At 48.7% G+C, this 24,076-nt stretch overlaps 1 protein-coding gene across 13 annotated transcripts in view; it reads right to left on the bottom strand.

Moving 5' to 3' along the window:
- Positions 1 to 24,076, bottom strand: part of RALGPS1 (Ral GEF with PH domain and SH3 binding motif 1) — a 289,405-nt gene that overhangs the window by 159,405 nt on the left and 105,924 nt on the right. For all 13 annotated transcript variants that reach the window (XM_074331041.1, XM_074331045.1, XM_074331044.1 and 10 more), the window contains one exon: positions 2,721 to 2,804. In XM_074331041.1, coding sequence (XP_074187142.1) covers positions 2,721 to 2,804 — 84 coding nt within the window. The remainder of the gene's footprint in view (positions 1 to 2,720; positions 2,805 to 24,076) is intronic.

Below are 24,076 nucleotides of genomic sequence, written 5' to 3'. Positions count from 1 at the left end.
AGCTCACAGCCCCCACCGCCCTGCACCGTTTTTCAAAGCTAACATTACTTGTTTACTATGTGTCAAGTGCTGATCTAACCTTTTACATACATGATTCTCACTGAATCTTCAAACCCACTTGAAACAACTGTCCCTGTTTTATAAATAAGCGTCATACAGCTAACAAGTTGTACAGCTGGGACGCAAATCCAGGTCTTTTCCTGCATATTCCCTGCAACCACAGCTTCTCAGCCTGCTGTCCACAGACCGCTCACCTGTTCCTGCACAGACTTCAGCGCTAGGAACAGCAAACCCGCTAAAATTAAATTAAATGCAAAATTATGTACCTGCGGGTTTATCTGGGGGCAGTTTCCTATATGATATTATCAGACTCTCAAAAGAACCCATGATCCAAAAAAGGCTGGGAACTTCTGGGTTTTATGGTAAACTCCTTGGGGCCAAGACACAGGCCTGGCCTGTAACAGACACTTAGTGACCTTGGCCAAGCTCTTCCATCTCAGCCATTCTATGAACAAATCCCAAGGGACTCGGGCCCCAGGGAGAAGCAGGCAGGCCCGCAGGAGCTGACCAGGACCCTGGCCGCTGGGTTTCTGGTTTGGCCAAAAGGAGCCTCAAATCCCCTGGCAACTTCGTTCCAAGCAGCTGATCTTCACATTCCCCAGTCTTTCTCCCTAAAAGGTTTGGATGCTTACTGCATGCCAGACACTGTGCGAAGAGCTCTTCATGTGTCACGTGTGCGGACTGCTACTCTTCTCGTTTACAGATAAGGAAGACAAGGCTCAGAAAGGTAAGTGACCTGCTTTCCTTTATCTGGAGTCTGATGAGGAGCCTGTTCTCACATATGGAAGGCTGCCAGGAAGGGATGCCAATCCAGTCACCTCACAGACAGCAGCGCGGTGGCTGCCCAGGCCTGGCCACTGGCCAGCTGTCCACTCGGAGCCACCAGGGCTGTGTCCAGAAGCTGCTTGGTCTGAGTAGCGGACAGGAAGGAAGACCATTTCTCAGAGCACTTTTGGGAAAAGGCGACTTTACTCTGGCTCGCTTCACTGGTCTGATCTGCACACAACGCATTTGTTCCCCAAACGAGCTGCACCGCCCTGTGCCAAGCTGACCTGGCCTCCGCGTGCAAAGCAGATTACATCAGAGCCCCGCGTGGCCCTCCTCCGGGGAGCGCTGCGGCCGGTCGGAGGCAGAACGGAGCTGGCTCCTAGTCAGACAGTTTGCTAAGGAAACTATGAGTCCCCTGGTAGTGTATGCACATCTGGTTTTCTTGTTTTTGTTTTTGTTTTGTTTTTTAAAAAAAGACTAAGCTCAGTTGAAAAGGAAAAGATTTTGAAAAGAAATAAAACAGAAATAAAAGGTTTCAGAACTTCCCTTTTCAAAACAAACGGTGCGCAGCCCCCCTCCCCCTCCCCCCACCCCACAGACATATCCAGGCCTTTCTAGTTCCTACTGCATCTCACAGAACAACAATAATGCTAACGCCAGCCTTGATCGTAGGGCCGCAGGCTGGGGCTCCCTGAGTCTCCTGCTGGACTCAGGGTGGTGGCTGAGGCTGGGGAGGCCTGGACAGGCTGACAAACGGCGATGCAGAGGCCCAGCATTTCTGAGAGGGAAGGCCCAGCTGCAGAGAAGGCCCAAAGGGAACCCAGGCCCATCCCAGAGGTCCAATCACGCACGTTATGCAACCTCTAGGCCAATGCCCTCATGTGACACCAGAAAAACAAGAAGGAAAACTGTCCACAGCACCATTTTGGTGTCTGATCTACCCGAGGGGGTCCTGCAAAAGTCTGGGTTCTGGCAGGTCTGGCTGGGTAGTCAGAAGCCCACCCCACTCGGCTGGTCCAAGGCCCCCTCATAATTCTAATAAGTAGGGATGCAGATCTTATACCTGGAGCAAAGGTTCTGGTTGGACCAAGTCAGTTTATAGTGGTACGTATGGGGCCAGAGACCAGGCCATCAGGAATTCAAAGAAATTCAAATGAAGAAGTGTTTCCTGAGCACCTCATTCATTCACTCCACGTATGTGTCCTGGGGTCTACCAGACGCCTGACACTGGGCAAGGAGTGAGGGACGCCGGGACGAACAAGGTGCACATAATCCCTGCCCTCCTGGAGCCCACACACTGGTGAGGAAGATGGAGACCAATGAGTTACACATAATGAGGGAGGATGAGTAAAGGGCCACACGTGAAGACCTTATACAGGCTGGGGATTCACGGAAGACCCTCCCCCCCGCCAAAGAAGTGACATTCTGGCTGAGCTCTGACTGGGCGGGCGCTGAACAGGGAAGAAGAATTCTGAGCAGAGAAGACAGTGCGCATGGGGCCTGACTGGACAAAGATATGAAGTACCGGGAAAGAGAAGGAAGGCCAGGGTGGCAGAAGCCCACAGAGCTGGCGGGGAGGCAGAGATGAGGCTGGAGGGGTAGAGAAGCCAGCCCTATCATGCAGGACCTTGTGGGGCAATTGAGGTGCTTGAACCTTAGCTTACGTGGAATTGGGGGCCACGGAAGCAATGTAAACACAGGAAAGATGGGTTCAGTTCTACCTGCTGTGTGAAAAAAGGGATGCGATGGCACAAGAATGGATGAAGGTAGGGGGTCAGGAAGAAGGGTCTAGACCTGGGGCCAGGTGCGCGGGACTGAACCCTGGCAGGGCTCCCAGCCTCCAGGGGACGACACTGCTTCCTGGACAGTCACATGCAAAGGGTGTTGCTTACCTGGTTGAACCTCCGGGTAAAGGCCACAACATTTGGGGCGAGACTATGTTTCTCCTTCTTACTCCATCCACAGCTGGCTAGTTCCTAGGAAGCAAAGAGTCAAATTCAACAGTGATACAAACACACCAGGGGCATCTAATTGGAATGGGACCTAAAGGTGGGGAAGGACTGAGCCTTGGTGGGAGAGGATACCCTCCTCCGGAGAGGAGGGCCGGGTCTCTAGGTAGGGGTGCTTCCTGGGACCCCCCCACCCCCCAGCCCAGAGGAGAGGAGGAGTAACGGGATACTTTCTCCACAACTCCAGCCACATTTCCCAGGACTTCTGTGCCAAAATATTCTTAACCCCACCACTGCCACTCTGCCAGCTCCCATGGGACCAGAAGTCCCTTCTGAATGCCAAGTGTCTGAGAGAGAACATAATGTTTTAACTAGTGGGACTCATCCACCCAGGCAAACCTAAAATTTAAATCTGGCTGAAGAATCTCAGAGTTCCTCAGCTACGTGACGGCCTCCATTCCTGGAGTCAGGAAGTCTCGGGTCCAAGTCCACTGCATCAGAGAAGCTTCTGGGATTATCTCATTCCTTCCTGAAGATGGCCCCTCCCATCTCCCATATAACCAAAAGGTGGAAGGAGAGGTTCCTTTTAATATCTTCTTCAGGGGCCTTGTCTCTTTTCTTCCAATAGGTTTAGCATTATAATTTGATCAAATGACCTAAATTTTACCTATCAGTGAGGCTGGTTTCTACTATCCAAGGGAGATAACAGAGCAATCTAATGGGATTACCTGGGGGGCTGGGGGTGGTAGATGGTGTATGAAAGCACCAAGCAAAAGCCACTATCCAATGCCTAGCATTGTTAGCCTGTGCCCTGGGGAGCCCTAGCAGAGAATGGAGGAAAGGGTAGATTCAAAAATTCTCTACTCCTAAGTTACAAAACCACCTTTTAATTCATACCAGGCTTTGGTATTACTAATAACGTTATTTTGCCACACACCTGGAACTTTTATAAGATGGTTAGTGAGAGCTAGCTGCCCACCAGCTGGAGCAGACACAGATGCGGGCCTGCTAGGAAGGCAGGGGAGCAGCGGGGACGGCTGAAGGCAAGGCGCTGGCTGCGAAGTGAGTTACGGCCGTTTGCCGTGCCCTTCAAACCTTCAAATGCACCTCGGGACCAAACTATAAACCACAGACAGGCACTTGTGGGAAGCCTAGCTGAAGGCGATGGACAGCTCTGGATACAAGATGAATGAACTGCACTTGAGAACGAATGGGAATCCATCAGGAGCTAAGAAACACAGCCCCCCTTCCTGGCTGCCTCTTCTGTAGGTGGTACCGTCGCCCTCCCAGTTACTCACAGGAGAAAACACAACCCTGCCGCATCCTTCACCCTCACAGTTTAGACCCCAAGTAACAGTAATGACAACGATATTAACTAACGCTACAGTTATCAAGAATCCCACACATGCCAGGTGCTGGGCAAGGCATTTCACGTGTCACCTCATGTACGTGTAATTCTCACCACTTCCGTTTTAACAAAGAGGAAAGGGGATCAGTGTTACTCATTTTCTTAATGCACACTTTAATTCCACTTCTTTTCAAAAAATACACATGAAATCTCTGAGATGCAGAATTTACCTCTGTTCACCACGATTCTCTCATTCTGAAAATGTACACTGGAGTCTCTTTTCAAACGTATATTTGACCTACCTCAGTGACATTTACTTCTCCCACCCTGTCCCACCTTCAGAACATGTATTTTAATCATTTTGCAAACATATATTATTGCCTTTTCTAAGTTTGATTGTAAGGACAAGAGCCTCTGTCCCCTGCGGATTCCAAAGCCAGTCCCAGAAAGGTGTGGGTTATAATCAGATGTAAAAGAGAATTCATAAAACTGATATGCAAGGACTGAGGTGTGGTTGTTAACCATTTTCCAGCTGAGAGTTGCTCCCTTTGTTTTCTTCCTGAATTCTTTAATAAACAGCAAAAGTTATATACATATACGTGTATGTGTGCACGCGTGCGTACATTTCATGAGAACCTGTGGTCTTATTTCCACACCGTAACTTAGGAAAGCATCCTGAAAGGGAGCAGAGTGGCCCTTCCCCTTAGACCAGGGGTGTCCAAACTTTTTTCAACGTTTTTCACCAAGGGCCGTATGCGGTAAAATACACAAACAGCCGGGCCATTCAAAAGAGGTGAAGTACGTATTGCCTCACCTGGTTTATTTAAGTAAATACATTTTTGGAATTTACTGCGGGCCAATTAACAATGGCTTGCGGGCCTCAGTTTGGACACCCCTGCCTTAGACAGACCCGGATCACATCCTGGCCCTCCAAACACCAGCTGCATGATGCTTCTCTTCTCGGAACCTCAATTTTCTCATCTTAAAATGAGTATGCTACTATTTTTATCTGTGAAGCTCGTCATGACAACTAAGTGAGATTAAAACACGCCAGCACCCAGCACGTGAAAAGTACGTAACAGCGGTTATCGCCCCACCTCTTCCCAGGGTCATGCTGCTGTAACCCAACCATCCTCTTCCTTCTCCCACACCACACTCCTGTTGCCGTCTTGACTTATTTAAAAATCTATGACTAGTTCCCTTTCATTTTGCCGATGGCATGCAGGCAGGTACTTAATACATCTGCCCTGAATGTATTTGATTTGAACATTCCTGAGACCCTGATACAAACACTGTCTGTGCAGTTCTTGCGTCTGGACAATTCCCTAAGGAAGCGTTTGCACTGGAAGACACATAACATTTAAAATTAAAACCTCCACAGAGTAAAACGTCGTGGAAGAGGTTCCCTGATAAAATGGAAGGCAAAGGACTTAGAGCCAAGAGACCTTGCTCCAAATCCCAGCCCACTTATCTCCTGCGTGACCTCAGGCATCAGTTTCATCACTGATGAAAGCAGGGATGCTGACGTTAACTCGGCAGAATCGTGGCCGAGACCAAGGAGAGCCGGACAAAGGGGGTGACATGCAGGGCAGAAGCCTGGCTCACAGCAGATGCCAAGCGGCATTTGCCGAATGAATGGAGTACGAGCGTTCCTTGGTGTTGAAACCTCCCAAATTCAGTGCAGAAATATCTATCAAGATGTCAAAAGAAATAAGACCATCTATCTACACAAAAACAAGTCCTGGGCCCAACCTCCTTGGCACCGTTCCTCTTCTGTGTAATCCTTATAGCATTACAAGAGATTCCATCTGTGTGAAGTGGGTTTGGAAAATGTGAGGTAATAGAACAAAACTCTTCCAGTCACTAAGGCCTTAAAAAGGCCCATGCTATGGAACTGATCTCAGTGTAATTAAGTGAAAATTAACCAGAAGAGACAGGGTGGGTTTTAGAAGGGAGACAGGGGTTGGGCTGAAGCTGATAAGGCTCTAGTAGCCCTGGGTCATTGACGAGCCTCTCAGCTGCCCTGGATGTGAAAGGAGAGTGACAGCCTGTACAGTCCTTTGCCACCTCCTTCTGGGCCTCTCCTCTATCATATGTCTGTGCTCCGGGCTCATCAGGGAGAAAAAAGATGTGAGAAGAAAACTTTCTGCCACAAAACGTACAGATGTACCTGCCTCCTCTCCCCTCCTCTGGCTTTAATGGAAGAGACGCCCTTTCCTCTCAGGATCCACTCCCCTCCCCCTGCTCCGCAGGCCCGTGCTCTGACATCCTTTCATCCCCTGACCTTCCACCTCCTCCTCTCCGATTTCTCCTTCCCTCTTTTTAGCGTTTTAATGTGCATAAGCCTTATCCATTGACAATAATACTGGTGGTGATGATAATAATGATGAGAGTAGTAACAAAAGACATCGTTCCTTGACTTCCCGTCTCCTGCTAACTCTTTCTTCTTACGGGAGAATTTTTTGAAACAGTTGTCGGTTCTCACTGTTTCATTGCACGTCCCTCTCCCCCTTCTCCACTGAAACTGCCCTTTTCTCTACTGGACACAACCTCCTGGCCAGGCAACCCTTCTGCCGTATTTTTCACTCTCTGTCCTTGCCTTCAGCCATGGGTTCTCCCGCTTGTCTTCTCACCTCTCAGCACCCTATGCTCAGTCTTATTTTCCAGTTGCTTTTTTCTTTTCTGACACATGTCCCCCACTCCCACCTAACTCTGTTCAGTGTTGTCGTCTATGTTCCTCGACGGCTGTTCCCCCCTGAAGATAACATATACTGCCATGGCTTCCATCACGCGGAGATTGTGCAGCCCAAGGTTCTCTCCTGAGCTCCAAACCAGGACACTCAGCCACCTCCGGGCCACGCCTTCCTTGGCGTCCTACAGGCATCTCAAAATCAGGAGGCCTAGACCAAAAGGCTGCCTGACCATTTCCTTAAATAAAAACACAGGGAACAATATGAGATTCATTGAGACATGCATTCTGACAGTCAAAAGAGAATGCTATTGTAAAGAAACTGCCTAGGGGAAGAAAAGCCCTGGCTGCTGTAAAACACCTTTGTCTTCCTCCCCCACCTGCAGGCATTCGGAGGTGGCAACACAGTCAAACCCTGGTTTCAGCCCACCCTGCAAAGATGCTCTGGGCCTCACTGCCAGGAGCAGCCCCCCAGCCACCAGCTTTGTGCTCAGGCGTCTGGGAGTCAGATGCCCGGAAGTGACCATGTCTGGGGTCAGTAAGGTAAGGCCCTAGAAGAGGAGCCCTGGGGAGTGGGACACATTCTCCATGAAGACCCCCACAGGATCTAGGCCACCCGGCCATAGGAGCCTGGTGCCAACACGTGGCGCTTCTGCACAGGTGCTTAATCCTGACTGCTGTCTCCTCCAAATCACATTCCTAAAACATGCCCACATGGAAAATGCACCACCTCGAGGAAAGGGCACTAAATCTGACTGCGGGGACCACCACCAGGCTGGCAGCCAGCAGCAGCACCACATCAGCATTTTGCTCAATAGCAACCGTTTTTTCTTCCTCTTCCCTCCACGTTTCTCCCCATTCTCCCATCCTGTCGTCTGGAACAATCTTCAAAACTGGTGGGATAATCACACACTTAGTCAAAGCAGTTCTAAAAACACGCCAGGGAATGGATGACCCACTGAGGCAGTGGGGAAGGACAGTGCCGGTTAGGGGGTTGGGGGTGCGGTCTGACTAAGGAATAAGGCATTCCAGGACTGTCACACCTCACTGTTGGGTAAGTAAAATGAGACAGCAATTTGGGAAAGCTGTTTAGCAGTTTCTTATAATGTTAAGCACACACTTACCAAATGACCCAGCCATCTCACTAATGTAAACATTTGTCCACACAACAAAACATATGTGCGTGTTTATGGCAGCTTCATTCTCAATTTCCCCCACATGGAAACAAGCCAGAGTTCCAGCAATTGGTGAAGGGATAAACAAAGTGTGATACAGCCCTCTCATCAAACACTGCTCGCAGGAAAAAGGGATGATCCACTGACATATGCAGGCATCAGCATTGATGGATGTCAACAGCTTTATGCTAAGTGAGATAAACCAGACCCAAAACGGTATATGATTCCATTTATATGACATTCTGAGCAAAGTAAAAACTATAGGGACAGGAATTAGATCACACTGGCTGCCAGGGACTTGGGGGCAGGAGGCAAACTGCCTACAATGGGGCACAGGGACGTTCTGAAGAGAGAGACAAGTTCTCTCTCTGGATTGTGGGAGTGACGTGAGACTATACATTTATCAAAACTCACCAAAGGGTGAGTGTCACTAAATGAAATTAAACCTCAATAAATACGACTTTGAACAAAAAAGAAAAGAAAACGGTCCAACCACACAGGACTATGAAGGGAAGTCCCACAGTAACAGCTGCACAAAAAGACTAAAGAACAACTGGTTCAAACTGGAGCAGACGCAGGGCCCTAAAGGGAGGAGTCTGGGAAAAAAACTGATGCAATTAAAAATAGGAAAGAAATAAAAGGACAATAGAAAGCTTGAAAAAGTTTGAGGACATGAAGTCAAATGATAATAGAAAAAACCGCAATCATAATCTCTAAGAATAACAAAAAAACAAAAATTCCTACTTGTATATATTAAAATGTTATATATTTAAATATATTTACATGTAAATAGTATATATACTTGTTGAAGTATATTTTTTAATAGTTGCACACATTTAAATATTATATATGTATATAAATTCCAACATTAAGTAGTTGAAAGAGAATCTGTGGGTCCTTGATTGAGGCATATTGTCCCTTGAGTGGCCCGGGGTCGTTAGAGAATAAAATACAATCCTGGCATGTTACTTAGCATGGCTCTGAATAATATTTACACAGTGATAATAATAATAAATGCTGTTTGTTGGTTTTCAACTTTTAGAGGCAACCTAAGGAAAAGTGTGATGGACTTGGTCGTAGCTGCAGAATGTCAGAATGTTAATTTAATTGATTTGACAATGAAAAAGTACAGCTGTCAGAAGAAAGTGGCAAGTGGAGAAGGGGAGGAAAAACATATTTAGTGAGCAGTCAAGAAACACTACATAAAGCTGATGAAACTAGAACTGGAGGTTTCAGTGCACCAAAGCAAGTTCCAAAAGTCACCAGGAGAAGAAAAACAGTTTGAAGAATTTACCTCTGGGGAGGAGAATGGCTAAGCGATGAAGCCTTTTTTCATAAGGTCTTCTGCACTGTTTGATTATCGTGTTCAGAGCTACTTTGGAACAACTTGCAATAGATGACATATTACAATATTACTCATTGTGGTCCTTGTAAAATTAAATTTTAACAGCAGAGCACTCAGAAAATATACAACATTTTTACAAAGTCAAAATCCGCTTATAACTTGTCAGTGTCAACAGCTGTAAATAACAGATAGTCTCCACTTGACCACGAGATGCTTCTGTGCCTTTGGATGGAGTAATCATGAGAAAGTCGTGGCCAGCTGGGCCTCTGGGAAACATGCCTGTCCTACAGAGAGAGGTCAGGGCTTCAGTCAAGTGAAGCTCAAAGAGGCCGCAGCTATCTGGGGAGTCAGGACAGCCTCCTGGGGGGCTCAGGGCAGGAGCTGCGTAAACCCTCACTGGAACAAAACCGGCTGTGACGAAAAATGGAAGGAAAAGAAAAGGGAAGGAGGAAAGGCAAAAGGAGAAAGGAGGCAAGGGAAGGGAGGAAGGGTGGATGACAGAAAGGAAGGGAAGAAGAAAGAGCGGGATCGGGAAGGGAGGGAAGCAAGAAGCGAGGGAAGGCGCGGCCGAGGAATGCCAGGCGCTGTGCTGGCTGTTCCAAGAAGACCAGCCGGGCCGGGAGCTCAGTGTCTGTCCTGTGGGGGAGGCGGCCATGAACATAAATTATCGCGACTCAAGGCAGCAAAGGACAACTGCACTTTCCTGCTTTGTTTCCCGAGACTGAAGTCCTAAAAGACATTTCCTAGAGCCAAGCCTTCTGAGCGGCTGTCGGCTGTCGGGGGGCTGAAGAGTCTTTCACTCTTTGATGATGATGATGATGATGATGATGATGATGATGATGAGGAAGAGGGGAAAGGGTGAGAAGAAAGAACAAAGAAGGAAGGAAGAGAAAGTAAAAAGGAAGGGGGGACAACAGTAATTGACAGTGTGTAAAGCACATCTACATTCATTTCTTTACCGGGGTTACAGTCCGGGTTAGGAAACGCAGCAATGAACAAAACAAACATGCTCTTGCTTGCATGGACTCAGGTTTTACAGGCGGGAACAGATGAGGAATCTGTAATAAGTCAGACAATAAATCCCTTGAAAAAGTATTAATCAGGATGAAGGAATGGAATGTTTGGACGGGATGCCTCAGGACGCCTGGCTAATAAGATGACACTGGAGTGGAGATAAAAATGAGGTGAGGCAAGGAGACCTGCAGGTAACCTACCAGGGAAGAGGGTTCCAGGCAGAAGGAGGTACAAGTGTAAAGCCCCTGAGTCGGAGGAACATGGACTCCCTGAGAACAGCAAGGTGGGGGATAGAAAGGATGGGGGTGGGGAGGCCAGGTCATAGCCCGGCCAGGTAAGAACTGGGTTTCATTCTGAGTAGGATGGGGAGGGAATGAGCAGGCGCAGCACCCAAAAGCCTCACGCTGTGTTGGGTGGGTTCTACTGCCCTGACAGCACGGGCACGAGAGTGGCAGACAGATGCAGCACGAGGCGCTCGCTCTCCCGTGGCACCACGCCCGAGTTTGTACCACACTCGCACACGTGTGGTATAATTTTCTCACGTGACAGCACTTCACTTTAGTAATTTGAAAGGAACACCTGCCAGGGGCTGTGTGTGGGGAGAAAGGGAAGAGGCAGGGCCCAGGGAGGAATGAGGCCTCCGAGGCTCAGGCGCCTGACTAGACAAACCGCAAGAGGGGAAAGAGTCACTGGGGACAGGGGGGCACCTTCTGTGGAGTCAGGGCATGTGACGAGGGGCGATCACTGAATGAATAGAAGAGACTCGTCTTTCTCAGCTTTCAGTCATCCTGGTTTCCATAGAGAAGCAACGCAATTAACAGCCACTGCTGTTCCCCCAAATCCCCAAACCACTGTCTGCTTAGAAACATGTCAATTTGGGATCATGAAGATGATGCAAATTTCCCATAACATTCCCTCTCCAGTCCTTGCACCGTGTGCTCTGCACAATTAGAACCAGCTGTCAACTCAGGGCCGCAGCCAACGCGCCCTGGGAAGAGGCTCCTGTCCCCATGACAGAGGAAGGGCCCCAGAGGAATGAGCGAGCAGCCCCCAGCAGTTCCACCGGCCAGATCAAGCTCAGTACGAGCCCCACAGGGCTGTCCGTTCCTTTTCCACTCTTTCACGGGGGACGAGGCTCAATTTCCTTTCTCCATATTATTGGGAAATACTTTTTTCGAAACAGCATCTTTCAGATGTTCTCTTTTTAAAAAGAATACACTGGTGTTTTGATGAGGGACCTAGTACATGTTCATTACAGAAAACTTGGATAACACAGACGGCCCAAAGAAGAAAATTTAAATCCACATTAGCTTAATACCCAGAGAAAATGAGACTTTACATTTTGGTCAATAACGATGACAGTAACAACAACAGCTAACATTTACTTAAGTGCCGGCACGAGGTTTTTACACACATTTATCCATTGCTCACTGAATTCTCACAACAACCCCATCAGAGAGGGACAATTATTTCTCCATGTCACAGATGAAGAAACGAACATTTAGTTGGAAAAGTTATGCAATTTGCTCAAATCCTCATGTGTGGTCAGCATGAGAGCCAATCAGAAAGGGGCAGGCCTGTTGGTATCAGGAGCCTGAGCCCTCAGCCACAGAGCACCTCCGTCCCCAGGACGGTGGCCACTCCCCACTCACAGGTGCAGGGGCACACACACGCGCGCACACACACGCACACACACTCTTGAAAACTGAGCTCCTGCGGCATCTGTGGTTTTATAACCTACTTCTGTCCTTACTAGGCTACAAACATTTTCTCACATCTGCCCCACCCCTCCTTTTGTAGAATTCCTATTATATACACATGACATCTCCGAGAAACAATTCTCATATTCATCTCCTTTTGTTTTTCCTCTGAACTCTAGGAGAACATTTTAGCTTGTCTTTTAATTCTACTTTGGTTTTATGCAATGTCTAATCTGCGGCTCACTGCTTCCCTGCAATTTAAGTTTGGTAATCACATTTTCAGCACAATTCAATCCTTCTTCACCTGGATCTTCACGTGCGCAAGGTCACCCTGGACACTGCTGGGAACACGAAATGAAATAAACTTTTCTATGTCTGGTAAATATGCTAAACACCACGTTGGAAACTGGAAAAGTTAACTCAAAGGTTCCAGGGGCACAAGATTTTACCAGTGCACTCTCTCAGACTTTTAAAGAACACCTAATTCTTATGCTAAATAATTTATTCCAGAGCACAACAAGTGATGGAAAGAAGCCACAAGCCCTAATGCGTAATAAACACAGATCAAAGGGGAAAAAGAATCATCCTACAGAACGAGAGGGAAAAAGAATCATCGTACGTGACCTAGCAGGTCTAAGAAATATAAGAACAAACTAATGTTACGAAAATTTTAACATAATAACAGCACATCAGTAAATCAAAGAAGAAAAAGTGGTATGATCCTCTCAGATACTGAAAGGTAATTAACAAAATGCAACATTCATTTGAGATTTGAAAAAGAAAAAAAAGAACTTCTTAGGCGTTTAGTAACATCTATCTCAAATCAGCAGCCTCGTTATACAACGAGAAGCACTACAGGAATTTGAATTAAAACTAGAAACAACAGGTGGTACAGCCTTTCTCAGCTAAATTCCTTACCTGAACCACAGAACACAGAAAATGATGGGTGTGACTTTCTTAATTCTCCTGAGAATGGTACATTCTTACATACAATGGACCTTCAGGTATTAGGCATAATTCTCTATGGATCCCTGGTTGAGAAAGGCCCAGAAGCCATAATCCAGTGCTGGCCAGTAGAAATACAATGAAGCTACATATTTAAAATGTTCTAATAGCCACACTAAAAAAATGGGGAGAAAAAGACCAACTTAATTTATTTTATTTAACTCAATATACCCATAATATTATCTTTTCAACTTATAATCAATATAAAAGGTAACAAATTATTATTATTTTTTTAAATTTTATTTTGGAGTATTGGGGGACAGTGTTTTTTTCCAGGGCCCATCAGCTCCAAGTCGTTGTCCTTCAATCTACTTGTGGAGGGCACAGCTCAGCTCTAAGACCTGTTGCTGTTTTCAGTCTTTAGTTGCAGGGGGCGCAGCCCACCATCCCATGTGGGAATCAAACCAGCAACCTTGTTGTTAAGAGCTTGCGCTCTAACCAACTGAGCCATTCGGCCGCCCCTCCAGAAGCTCAGTGGCAGCTCGTTGTCTTCAATAGTTGTGGAGGGCTCAGCTCACTGGCCCATGTGGGAATCGAACTGGCAACCCTGTTGTTCAGAGCTTGGGCTCTAAATGAGTTATCTGGTCGACCAAAGGTAACAAATTATTGATGAGATAGTTTGCATTCTTTTTTGTAGTAGGTCGTTACAACGAGGTGTTTTTTACATTTACTGAACACCTCCGTTTGGACTAGCCACATTTCAAGTGCCCATAGCCACACGTGGACGCCATATTGGAAAACACAGCTCTGACCAATACATGAGGCATGACATTGAAATATAAGGTGGGGTCAAGCAGGAGAACCAAAGACAAGTCAGGAAGCCCCCTCAGCAGGGCCAGGGTGAGAGAGGGAGCCAAGGCGGACAGCTAAGCACCAGAGAGGAAGGTCAGCTCAGGACCAGCAGGGAGACTGAACAGGTGATGAACCCACGACCTAAGTTTTTATGTCCCCATTACTTAAAGTCTGTCCCTGCCTCCATTCCGCGGCTCCCTCAAAGGGAGGTGCAGCTTGTCACTAAGAGGTGAGGTAGATCCAGTGGCAGCTGTTAGAGGGACTCGGGTTACAGACGGAATGAAAAGATGTTTTAAAGACTGAGGAAGTTCACAAATATGTGGTGATGGAAGGAGAACTGACTCTGGGTGGTGAACACACAATGGGATTTATAGATGATGTGATACAGAATTGTACACCTGAAATCTATGTAATTTTACTAACAATTGTCACCCCAACAAACTTTAAAAAAAAAAAAAAGAGGCAGAAAAAGCGGTTGACAAAAAAAAAAAAAGACTGAGGAAGACACATGCAATTCACATGGGCAATGTTAAGGTTTTATGGGGACATCCTAAGTCAGGAGTCCTGGGTTCTAATCTCGGCTGTGCCCTTTGAGACTTTGGGTCAGTCCTTTCCACTGTGGGGGCTCAGTTTCCTGCCTGTAAAATACAAGGGCACTGAATGGTCTTTAAGATTCTCCCCCTCCCCACCCCCACTTCCAATTCCCCCTTTCTATGAGCCAAAAAAAAGCAGAGGTCACATGCATGGCTTTATATAAAAATACTCTTGAGTAAGACCTGTCCCTGGAGACTGCAAATGACTGCAGTGGTTTTCCTTCTCCAAGTGTCCTGAGGGGGCGTGGAGGCTGAGTGTGACACAGTCAGAAGCAGTGGGAGGCTGCAGGGCACTGTGCTGCTCTGCAGGGGTGAAGCGGACGTGCCAATCGGGTGAGGCGGGAGGCAGATGGGGCCGATGAACAGGAAAACACAAATGACCATCGACCTCGACCATCAGACACTCATGTTCCAGAAACAGAAAAGGGGAGGGAGCTGGAGAAATGGGGAGAGGAAAAAGGAAGGGGATTGAAGAGGGAGGGGAAGGGAGGGGGGGGGGGGTAGGGGAGGGGGAGGGGGAAGAAGGTGTTCCCAGTTAGAAGGGTTAAATTCCAGGTGGCATCAGGCTGTCTTCTGAGGTGGAAACAGGGTAGAGTGGGCAGCGAGGGAGGGTGTGAGGGCGCTGTGGACGGCAAGCTGTCTGGGGCAGGAGAGGAACGTGGAGAGACAAATAAATGCGTAGCACACAGGAGGCGTCCCACGTTTCCAGCCAAAGGCAGCCTCTGAAGGTCTCCACGCCAGGAGCAGACACACGGGCTGGTCAGACACCAAGAGGCAGCACTAGTCACCTTACACCTAGGACACACCCAGGGAGGCTGAGACTCAGACCATGTGGCCCAAATCTCACCAGACAGGAAGAGAACACAGTGGGAACACACTGAGATAACCAACCATCGGCCCCACCTCCTTCTCACTTTGGGAGGCCGGCAGGGTCCTTCCAGAGGAGCGCAGTCCTGTATCCAGGCTGAGAATAATAATAATAAAACAACAGCAGCAGCAGGGGCTAGCAGCTGGCTTACTGTATGCCAGGCACTAAGCCACTTTTCTTACATCAGACCACTTACATTTTTAACTATGGCAGCCATCAAGAAGGGGTATTATTGCTCCCAGGTCACACATAGTAAAATGGAGATTCAGAGAGGATAATTAACTTACCCAAGGTCACACAGCAAGTGACGAAATGGATTCAAACCCAGGTCTGCATGACTCAAAAAGCCAGGCTCTTTAACCACAGTGCTCTCAGCCTGGCCAAGCATTACTACCACAGTTTTCACCAACATGTTGAATAATACTATCACAAAATGGATGGTACTATAGGGGTTACAAAGTGAACAAAAAGACAGGGAAGGAAGAGAGCTACAAATTACTGCATGTTTCCCAAGCTCTTGATACTGTACAATGTGCTTTTATCTACTTTACTTTGAGTAAGTCTCAAAGCCAGACCATGAAGTAGATTTTACTATTTCATTTTGCAGATGAGAAAACTGAGGCTCACAGATGAGAGAATTTATGCAAGTTCATCTAGGTTGTAAGTGGCAGACACCAGAGTCTGAGTTTTTAATATAAAAAAGGTCCCAGAGGGAGACTGAGCTGGAAGGTAAGGTGACCAGCCAGGGTCCAGGGTGTAGACAGAAGTCACTCAGGAAAAGCTAAGGGGGCGGGGGGCTGTAGGAAATGGTGAGCCTGGAGGTTGCCCAGGGGCTCAGGGCTGCCCTGGCCCTAAGGACACCCCCCGGCCCCTCCTTACAGAGTCAGGCCTACCTGTGGAGCAAGGCAGAGCAGCAGGAGGGGGCCATACGGTAAGTCTGCATTCATCAAAATAATAGCTTCATTCAATGTGTCACTAAGAAAGAGTCTCCCCCCACCCCCACCCCCAGTAATTGGTTTTTATCACAAGCAGCTTAAAGCCCCTGGACAGAGCAGGATTTCTGGAAAACAGCCAGACTTTTGATAAATTCCAGCAAGGCTACACAGCAGGCTGTTACAGGGGTGCTGGCTGTGGCTGTTTCGACATTTGAACCCCTGGGTGGTGACCACAGACGGCCAGTGCACAAGCAGACCAGGAGGAACGGTTCTTTCACAGCTATTTCCTCTCCTGAAAGGCTAAAAGGCAAAACCAACTTTCAGATGTTTCATCTAGACAAGGATACCTATTTAAATTAAAAGTGTGAGGAAATCTTGCAGACACTGGAGCCCCCAGCCGCTGATGGTGTGAAACCACCTTTTGTCGGACGTGAGACCATGGTGTCAGTGTCAGCTTGCGCCCGGCCAGCTCCTCGGCTGTGTGTCCATCCAGCCCCATCTAACCAGTCACACCAAGCCAGTCTGCACTGTGTGCCTCCTCTGTGCCAAGCGCTGGGCGAGGCTCGTGGGCGAGGGCAGTGAACAAGGCGTCCGCCTTCCAGCGAAGAAGACACGTATTAATGATGAATGTGGTACTAAGTGCCTAGGCACACGCTCGGAGTGTGAGGAGCGTGTAACTGGGGTCTGGCTTAGCTAAGATGTGGGGGCCAGCAGCGAGCCCCCACACGGGGAGAGGACTGGCACAGAGGGCAAGCATACCAGGCAGAGAAGAGCGAGTGCACAGGACGAAGCTCCCGGACCTGCGAGGAGGCCGAGGAGGTGACGCAGGGAAGTGAGGGGGAAGGCCAGGAGACGCGCTGGGGAGGAAAGGAAAGCCAGGGCTCACGAGGCCTGCACACCCATCTTAAAGGCTTGGTACTGGGCCTCAGGGCGCTGGAGAAAGCATCAGAAATTCTGAAGAAGCTCAGGGATGCGGGTAGAGGTTTGAAAACTACAGGGTGGGTGACAGAACAGGATGGGGTAGAAATGGGTGTAGAGAGACCACTGGAAGACGAGCATATAAATCGAGGAGGAGGTGAGAGCCAGTCGAAGCTGGGAGGTGGCACTGGGCACAGAGAGAGGTACAAGGAGAGAGACAAGGGACAGGGACTGGTTAGGAGAATGTGGTAGGCAGGTGTGCCGTTCCGGAGGTGACGGCCACAGCAGGCTTCTGGGGAAAGAATCATGGGTTTGCTTTGGGGCATGCCGGGGCCATGGGGCCTGTAGGACTTCAGCTGCTGCTTGTTCAGCTTCCTGAAGGAAGCACAGCTCTGCCAGCTCCTAGAGAAGCAAGTCCCAAGAGCCCTGGACACGGCATTCTAGAGCCACACAATGGACCACTCTATGCTCTAGTCTATATTTCCACGATGCCCTCACCTCTCTCTCGCTCCCTTGCACTAGCCAAACCAATCTGCTCACTGGCGCCTGCATACGGCCACTTTCCCCAGTGGCCTTACCTGTGTTCAAGCTGCTCCCTCTACCCGGAAGGCCCTTTCTTATATCCAGATCATCCCAATCTTTCCAGGCCACGAGCAAACAGGACCATCCAGGAGGCTTTGCCCATTGGCCTGGCTACTAGTACTGGCTCCCCTCCGGATGGCACTTAGTCTGTCCCTCTTCAGTGTGGCCCTGGTCATGATTTACATAAATTTCTTACATTTCCCATTAGACCAGGGACTCGTCCTTGAGTCCCTGAAACACCAGGCAGGAACCTCGCACACAGTCAATGTGTGTGGACGACTGAATAACAAGCGTGGAAGCCACCATCCCAGCAGGCCCCGGGAATGCCTAGGCAAGCCATCTGAAGATCATCTGGAAAAAGTTCTCCTCTCGTGACACTGACATCTATAACGTCACTCAGAGACCTCAGACATCTGGCCCCATGCGCATCAGCCTCCTCCAGACGCCACGTGGCCTCCACGGGTGGCCTAAACCTTGCCTGTAGCACCTCTGCAGCGAAGACTGCTCAGCCCTGCGCCACCGCGTCCACATCAGAGCGCAGTGGCTCTGAGCCCCACAGCCTCACAATCACCTCCCGGCTGTGAAATGGACCGCGTGGGGAGGCAGTCTGAGCCCCGACTGTTCCAGGTCCAAGAGGAGGGAAGGGGTATGCTCTGCAAAGTGGGGCAAGGCTGGGGAGACAGGCTGGGCACGACATGGTGAGGGCCTTGCCCTCTTCAGAAAGTTTATCCACAGTGTGGAGGGGGAAAGAGAGAGAGAGAAAGAGAGAGATCACGGCCCTTTTTATAAGGAGGTTTTATCCAAGAACCTCATATTTTCCACTGAAGAAAAAAAAACAATCTACATTTAAAGATTCAAATTTTCAAGACCTACACTCAAAAGAAAGCAACCATCTCCAGCCATAAGTTAAAAGTTTGCTTTAAACTCCCACTTCCCAAGATAGTCAGGGCTTCAGAGCCCTCCACGCCCTGGTTGGGCCCTGCCTGTCTGCCAGTCTAGTCGGAGGACAAACAACACAGCTATTTGTAATGACAAGCAAACACTAATGAATTTCGGAGCATGTCTGGTGCTTGCGTTTATGGATCATAAAATCATCTGGCTGCTTCTCCCCGTGCTGACACGCCAATGAGGCAACCCCAAGTATTTACAGGCAGGAAGGGGCTGCCAGGACCACTCTGTGAGGGAGGCAGGGGGTGCGGGTGGGGGGAGACTGCCTGTTAATCTTCCCATTACATAGAAACCCATTTTTATGCTCTGACATCCAGACTAAATCTTGGCATGAAAAATGCTATTAAACAGTATTTTTTCCCCAAAAAAATCTTGGGGTGGAAGGGAGGGTCAACCTAAATGTCTCAATTGCATACAGGTACAAACCTAGTCAAAATAACTTTTTAAATATCAGCCAGGTATAAATAAAGGATTTAAAACGCAGTCCAATTTTTCCAGTTAGACATAATTTGTCTACTCCACCCTACTGAATTCTAAGCGTCTAGAGGAAGGGTTCTTCCACACACATCCCCGGCCACCAGGGCAGATGCCCTCACTGCCCAGCCAGAGCCCCCTCCTGGCCACGCTGCCAGGGGGAAGGGACAGAGGTGCTCTAGGACTCCTTCCAGCCACCCTAGCGGACAGCGGGAGCCGCCACTGGCTATCTGGGGCCCTCCATCAAGGAGTCGCACATCCGAGACCACAGCAAGAGGTGTTAACATGCAGAATGAGCTCCCCATAAGGGATCTTTCTTAATCCTAAATAAATACGTAAAGCTCACTTTCTAATGGCCAAGTGTTCCCACATCTGACCTAAGCCACATGCAAATAAAGGCCGTGTGACGTGGACATTGGGGAGCATTAACTTGCAGGAGGCGGATCGCTCTTTCCACCCACTCCTCCCAGGCCCCCCACCCTACCTCCTCGGAATCTGTTCAGAAGCCTGCACAATCTGAACACGAAAGGCACTGGTCTCAGAGTCAGAGGGACCCAAGGCACAAACGACGTATTAGGGCAACAGGTCACTGAAGGACACTAGCTCCCCATCACTTGCATTTTGGGGGTGTCTGCCAGCTTTTGGCCATGCCCACTTCTCTGAGAACTGCACCTAGTCCTCAACCCCATCCCAGGGGGAGTCACCTTGCACGACATGAACCTGCCCCCCACTAGGCCATTACGAGGTGATCAAACAATACATAGAACGTTTAAATAAAAAAAAAATTGTTACAGTCAAAGACACATTGCCATTAATGCCCCTCAAAATACTCCCCCTCGCTTCAAACACACTTGTCCCATCATTCTTGCCACTTTCTGAAGCAGTTCTGGAAGTCCTCTTTTGTGAGTCTCTAGTTGCGCTGTCGTGGCTGCCTCGATGTCCTGAATCATTTTGACTTTGGGGAAGAGCAAAGTCACACGGTGCCAGATCCAGTGAATAAGGTGGATGAGGACACACTGTAATGTTTTTAGTGGATAGAAACTGCCATATACCAGAAACGATGTATGACACAGAGCATTGTCATGATGGAGGATGATTTATGGCACACTTCAAAACACACCTTCTCTCAACTGTAGCTCACACCCGACTGACTGCACCGAACAAGTTGAAACTTGTCACACGGTTACTAAGGTTCAACGCGCCGCTTCCCATATTGAAGATCCCTGCCTTTCCATTGGATGGCGTGCGGCAGCAGCATTCACTGTATTTTGTGATCACAACGGAAAGGCTCCGTGTCACACATCGCTTCTGGTACGGCAATTTCTGTCAAATAAAAACATTATGGTGTGTCCTCATCCACCTTATTCACTGGATTTGGCACCATGTGACTTCTGGCTCTTCCCAAAGTCAAAATGACCATGAAAGGTAAATGTTTTGAATCGATTCAAGATACTGAGGCAGCCACAATAGCACAACTAAAGACACTCAGGAAAGAGGACTTCCAGAACTGCTTCAGAAAGTGGCAAGAATAATGGGATAAGTGTGTTCACAGCAAGGGAGACTATTTTGAGGGAGATTAAGGGCAATGTGTCTTTGACTGTAATATTTTTTTATTTAAACATGCACTGTATTTGTTTATCATACCTTTTACTAATTCCCTGTGTTCAAAGCTGAATCTAGATGGAGGGAGAGAGAAAAGAATCGGCCTCCAGGGCTCAGGTACCTGGGCAGCCATCTTGTGTTCCCCTTGCCTACCAGGGAGTCAGAGGAAGCCAGTGGAAGCCAAGGAAAGAGACATGAGGAAGGACAGAGTGAGAGATGAAAGACTAGTGTTTAGCCAGGTTTCCAGCCCCGGATTCCAGCCTTTCTCCACTTCCAGCTTCCATGAGACACCTCTTGACGCTTACGGCAAATTCCCCTTTTTGTTGGCAAAGTCCCCTTTCGTCAAGCTGGTTTGAGCTGTTATCTGTTACCTGAAACTAAAAACATCCTGACTCACCTGGTCTCCCACTGCTCTGTTCTCACAGCCCTTAGCCTGGGTGGCCTCAATGAAGGAAAGGACGGGGAAGGGAAGAGGAGCTGAGGGCAGGTGAAGGCCACGCTGGGAAAGCCCCTCACTCAGGGAAATCAATCAAACAGGACTCCAGGGACCTCCTTGGAAGAGTCAGGAGCCCGGAACCATAGACCAGGACATGGCTTCCAACTCAGAGCTTCCAGAATCTGTTGGCATTCCTGATGTGCAAAACCGCTTCCCGCTTCCTTCCAGAGAGGTCAGCAGTTAGATTTCAACAAAATCAGGGCTGTGGGCTAATCCTTCAGGGAAGTAGAAAGGGTGGGGGTTAAGACAGCAGCTCATTCCACAGGCACCTAGAGAACATTTGCTCCAGGCCAAGGAACTTTAAGAAGGGAAAGCCACCCTGGACTCTGAGGTTCAGGGACTCAGAGAAATGAAGCGATTTACATGAGGCTACACAGCAGCAGGTGGCAAACCCAAGGTTTCAACCGAGGTCAATGTTGGCCATACACCAAAACCGTGCTCTCAACCCAACCCCATGAGTAGATTTCGCCGGCCAACTCTTCTTTCCCTAAGGACTGGAGCAAAGAAGCATTTGGGACCGTCAATAAAAATAATGAAATTGGCTTTCTTTCCCCACCCCTACCACCAAAGGAGCTATTCACCACCACAATCCTCAGTGAAGGTGGTCCTGTTAGGGGGAGGGTGCGCTGTCTGATGGCACCTTTGTGGATCTGAGAGGCACGCTGGGCTGTAGGTGCCGGGGGATCTGAACTGTCCTGCACAGTGAAGGTGGACGGACGGTACTGAGGGACATTCAACAAGCTGGAGAAGCCGGTAGAGGCTGGCATCAGCTAAGGGTCCACACGGATGGTGCCTCCAATGGGTGTTTTAGAAATAGTGATGCCTACAGTGCCCGTGAGAGCTGCTAACTTGACTCCCAAGGTTCCCTTTCCATGAACTCTCCATGGCTCCCTAGCACTCGGTGTGGCAAAGGTGCTGTCATACGACGTGGTGCAGTGTAACAATGGTGCCTATGACAGGAGGAAGCCTCGGAAACTTGCACAAATCTGGAGAGAAAGCCCTGGCATTCCTAAATGCATAGGGCTGGGATTCAAGATTCAAGACCAGTTTACATCCATCTCAGAGAGACATGTGGGTGATGATGATAACAGAGGAAGAGAAGAAAGAGCAGTAGCAGCCATCTACTGAGCACTGATTGGTGCAGCCAGAGTGCTAAGCCCTCCCAGTGACCCTGTGAAGTAGGGACTACCGCCATCATTGTTTCATGGATGCGATAACAAAGATTTAGAGATGTTAAGGGACCGGCCCAAGCTCACACCGCTGGTCCCTCAGAGCCAGATCTCCAACTCAGCTCTGTCTGAACCATAACTCATGCTACTAACCAATATGCCACACAATCTCCCCGAAGATACAGTGCTGGAGCCCTGACTCTTCCTCTTCCTTTCTGGAGGGTTCTAGGCAACCACAGGTCCTATCCAAGATGCGTCTCTCCTCGCAATGTCACCCCATCCCAGCTGCTCTGGTTATCACCGGGGCCATTTCTCTCACGGCTGCCCCTTCAGGTGTGTTGTTTTCCCGGGTCCACAAGTGTCCCAACTTCCAGGGACACTTTGGCCACTAACGAGTCTCCAGTGGCAAGTCAGCCCCTGGGACCCCTTCGCTAGCACAGGGTCCTCCTATAGACAGGACAGGATCATGCGCTCCTGGGAATCTGCAATTCTGCCGGAAGGCAGGCAGATTCTTCACAGAACAGCCCAATTTAAACCTTCTGAGAAAGAAATATTCTATTTGCAAAGTCATGCTCCTGGCACTGGGCCTCTCCTTTGGGTGTCTCACAGGCACCTCAAAGTCAGCAAGTGCAAACCCAGTTCTCCAAGTGTCCCTGCACCTCTGTCATCTGCTTCCCTCCACCAGCCACCCAGGTGCCCGGCCTATGCATGTGACCCAGCCACGTGCACGGCTCCTTCGGTCCTTTGTCCTCCCGGTCTTGCTCTGTCACCTAAGGCCTGGGTACACGCTGCTCCCTCTGCTGGGAATATTCCTTCCTTCGCCTTCACCTGACCAACTGCACCTCCCTCCTCGGGTCCTGGCTTGGATCCCGTTTATTCAGACCAGCTTTCCTGACCCCAGCACTGCCCCTGGCCCCCGGGTGCTCCGACATGCACGTGTAACGCTTCTGAGAGCAGTCCCTACCCTTCTTTGTGACGCGCTTGTCAACTTGCCTTCCCTCCCGAGACGGTAGGGCAGGACCTAAGAATCTACCTGGTTCGCCGTTGTATGTCCAGCTCCTAAGTACCTGGCCAGAGCTGACATCGAATAACTAACTGTTGGCTAAGTGAGTGATATTCTAGATTAACTAACAAGAAGTAAAGTGATTGGGAAAAACGGGTTTTCCAGATCGTGGTAAGTGCAATTCTTTAAGTACACTCACTTTTTCTTTAGTAAGACAAAGATAATTTTCTGAACAAATACTACATGCTCAGCACCACGCCAAGCATTTGAGAGACAGACACACTAGGTCTCTGCCCTTAAGTTTCAGGGTCCTTTGGAACCTAATGAAAGCTACGGGCTCCCTCCCCAGTAAAATGTGCATAAACAAATTATGTGAAATTTGGTACACAATTTATCTTAATATTAAATCGAATGAAAAAAATCTTTTCAGAGATTATTTCTCTCTCTTTTTTTTTTAAAAGGGTGGGGGTTTTTTTTGTGGTTTTTTTTAAAGATTTTACTGGGCAAGGGGAATAGGACTTTATTGGGGAACAGTGTGTACTTCCAGGCCTTTTTTCCAAGTCAAGTTGTTGTCCTTTCAATCTTACTTGAGGAGGGTGCCATTCAGCTTCAAGTTGTTGTCCTTTCAGTCTTAGTTGTGGAG

The sequence above is a fragment of the Rhinolophus sinicus genome, linkage group LG04, assembly GCF_036562045.2.
Source record: "Rhinolophus sinicus isolate RSC01 linkage group LG04, ASM3656204v1, whole genome shotgun sequence".
NCBI lineage: Eukaryota > Metazoa > Chordata > Mammalia > Chiroptera > Rhinolophidae > Rhinolophus > Rhinolophus sinicus.
This window is presented reverse-complemented; position numbering and strand designations above follow the sequence as displayed.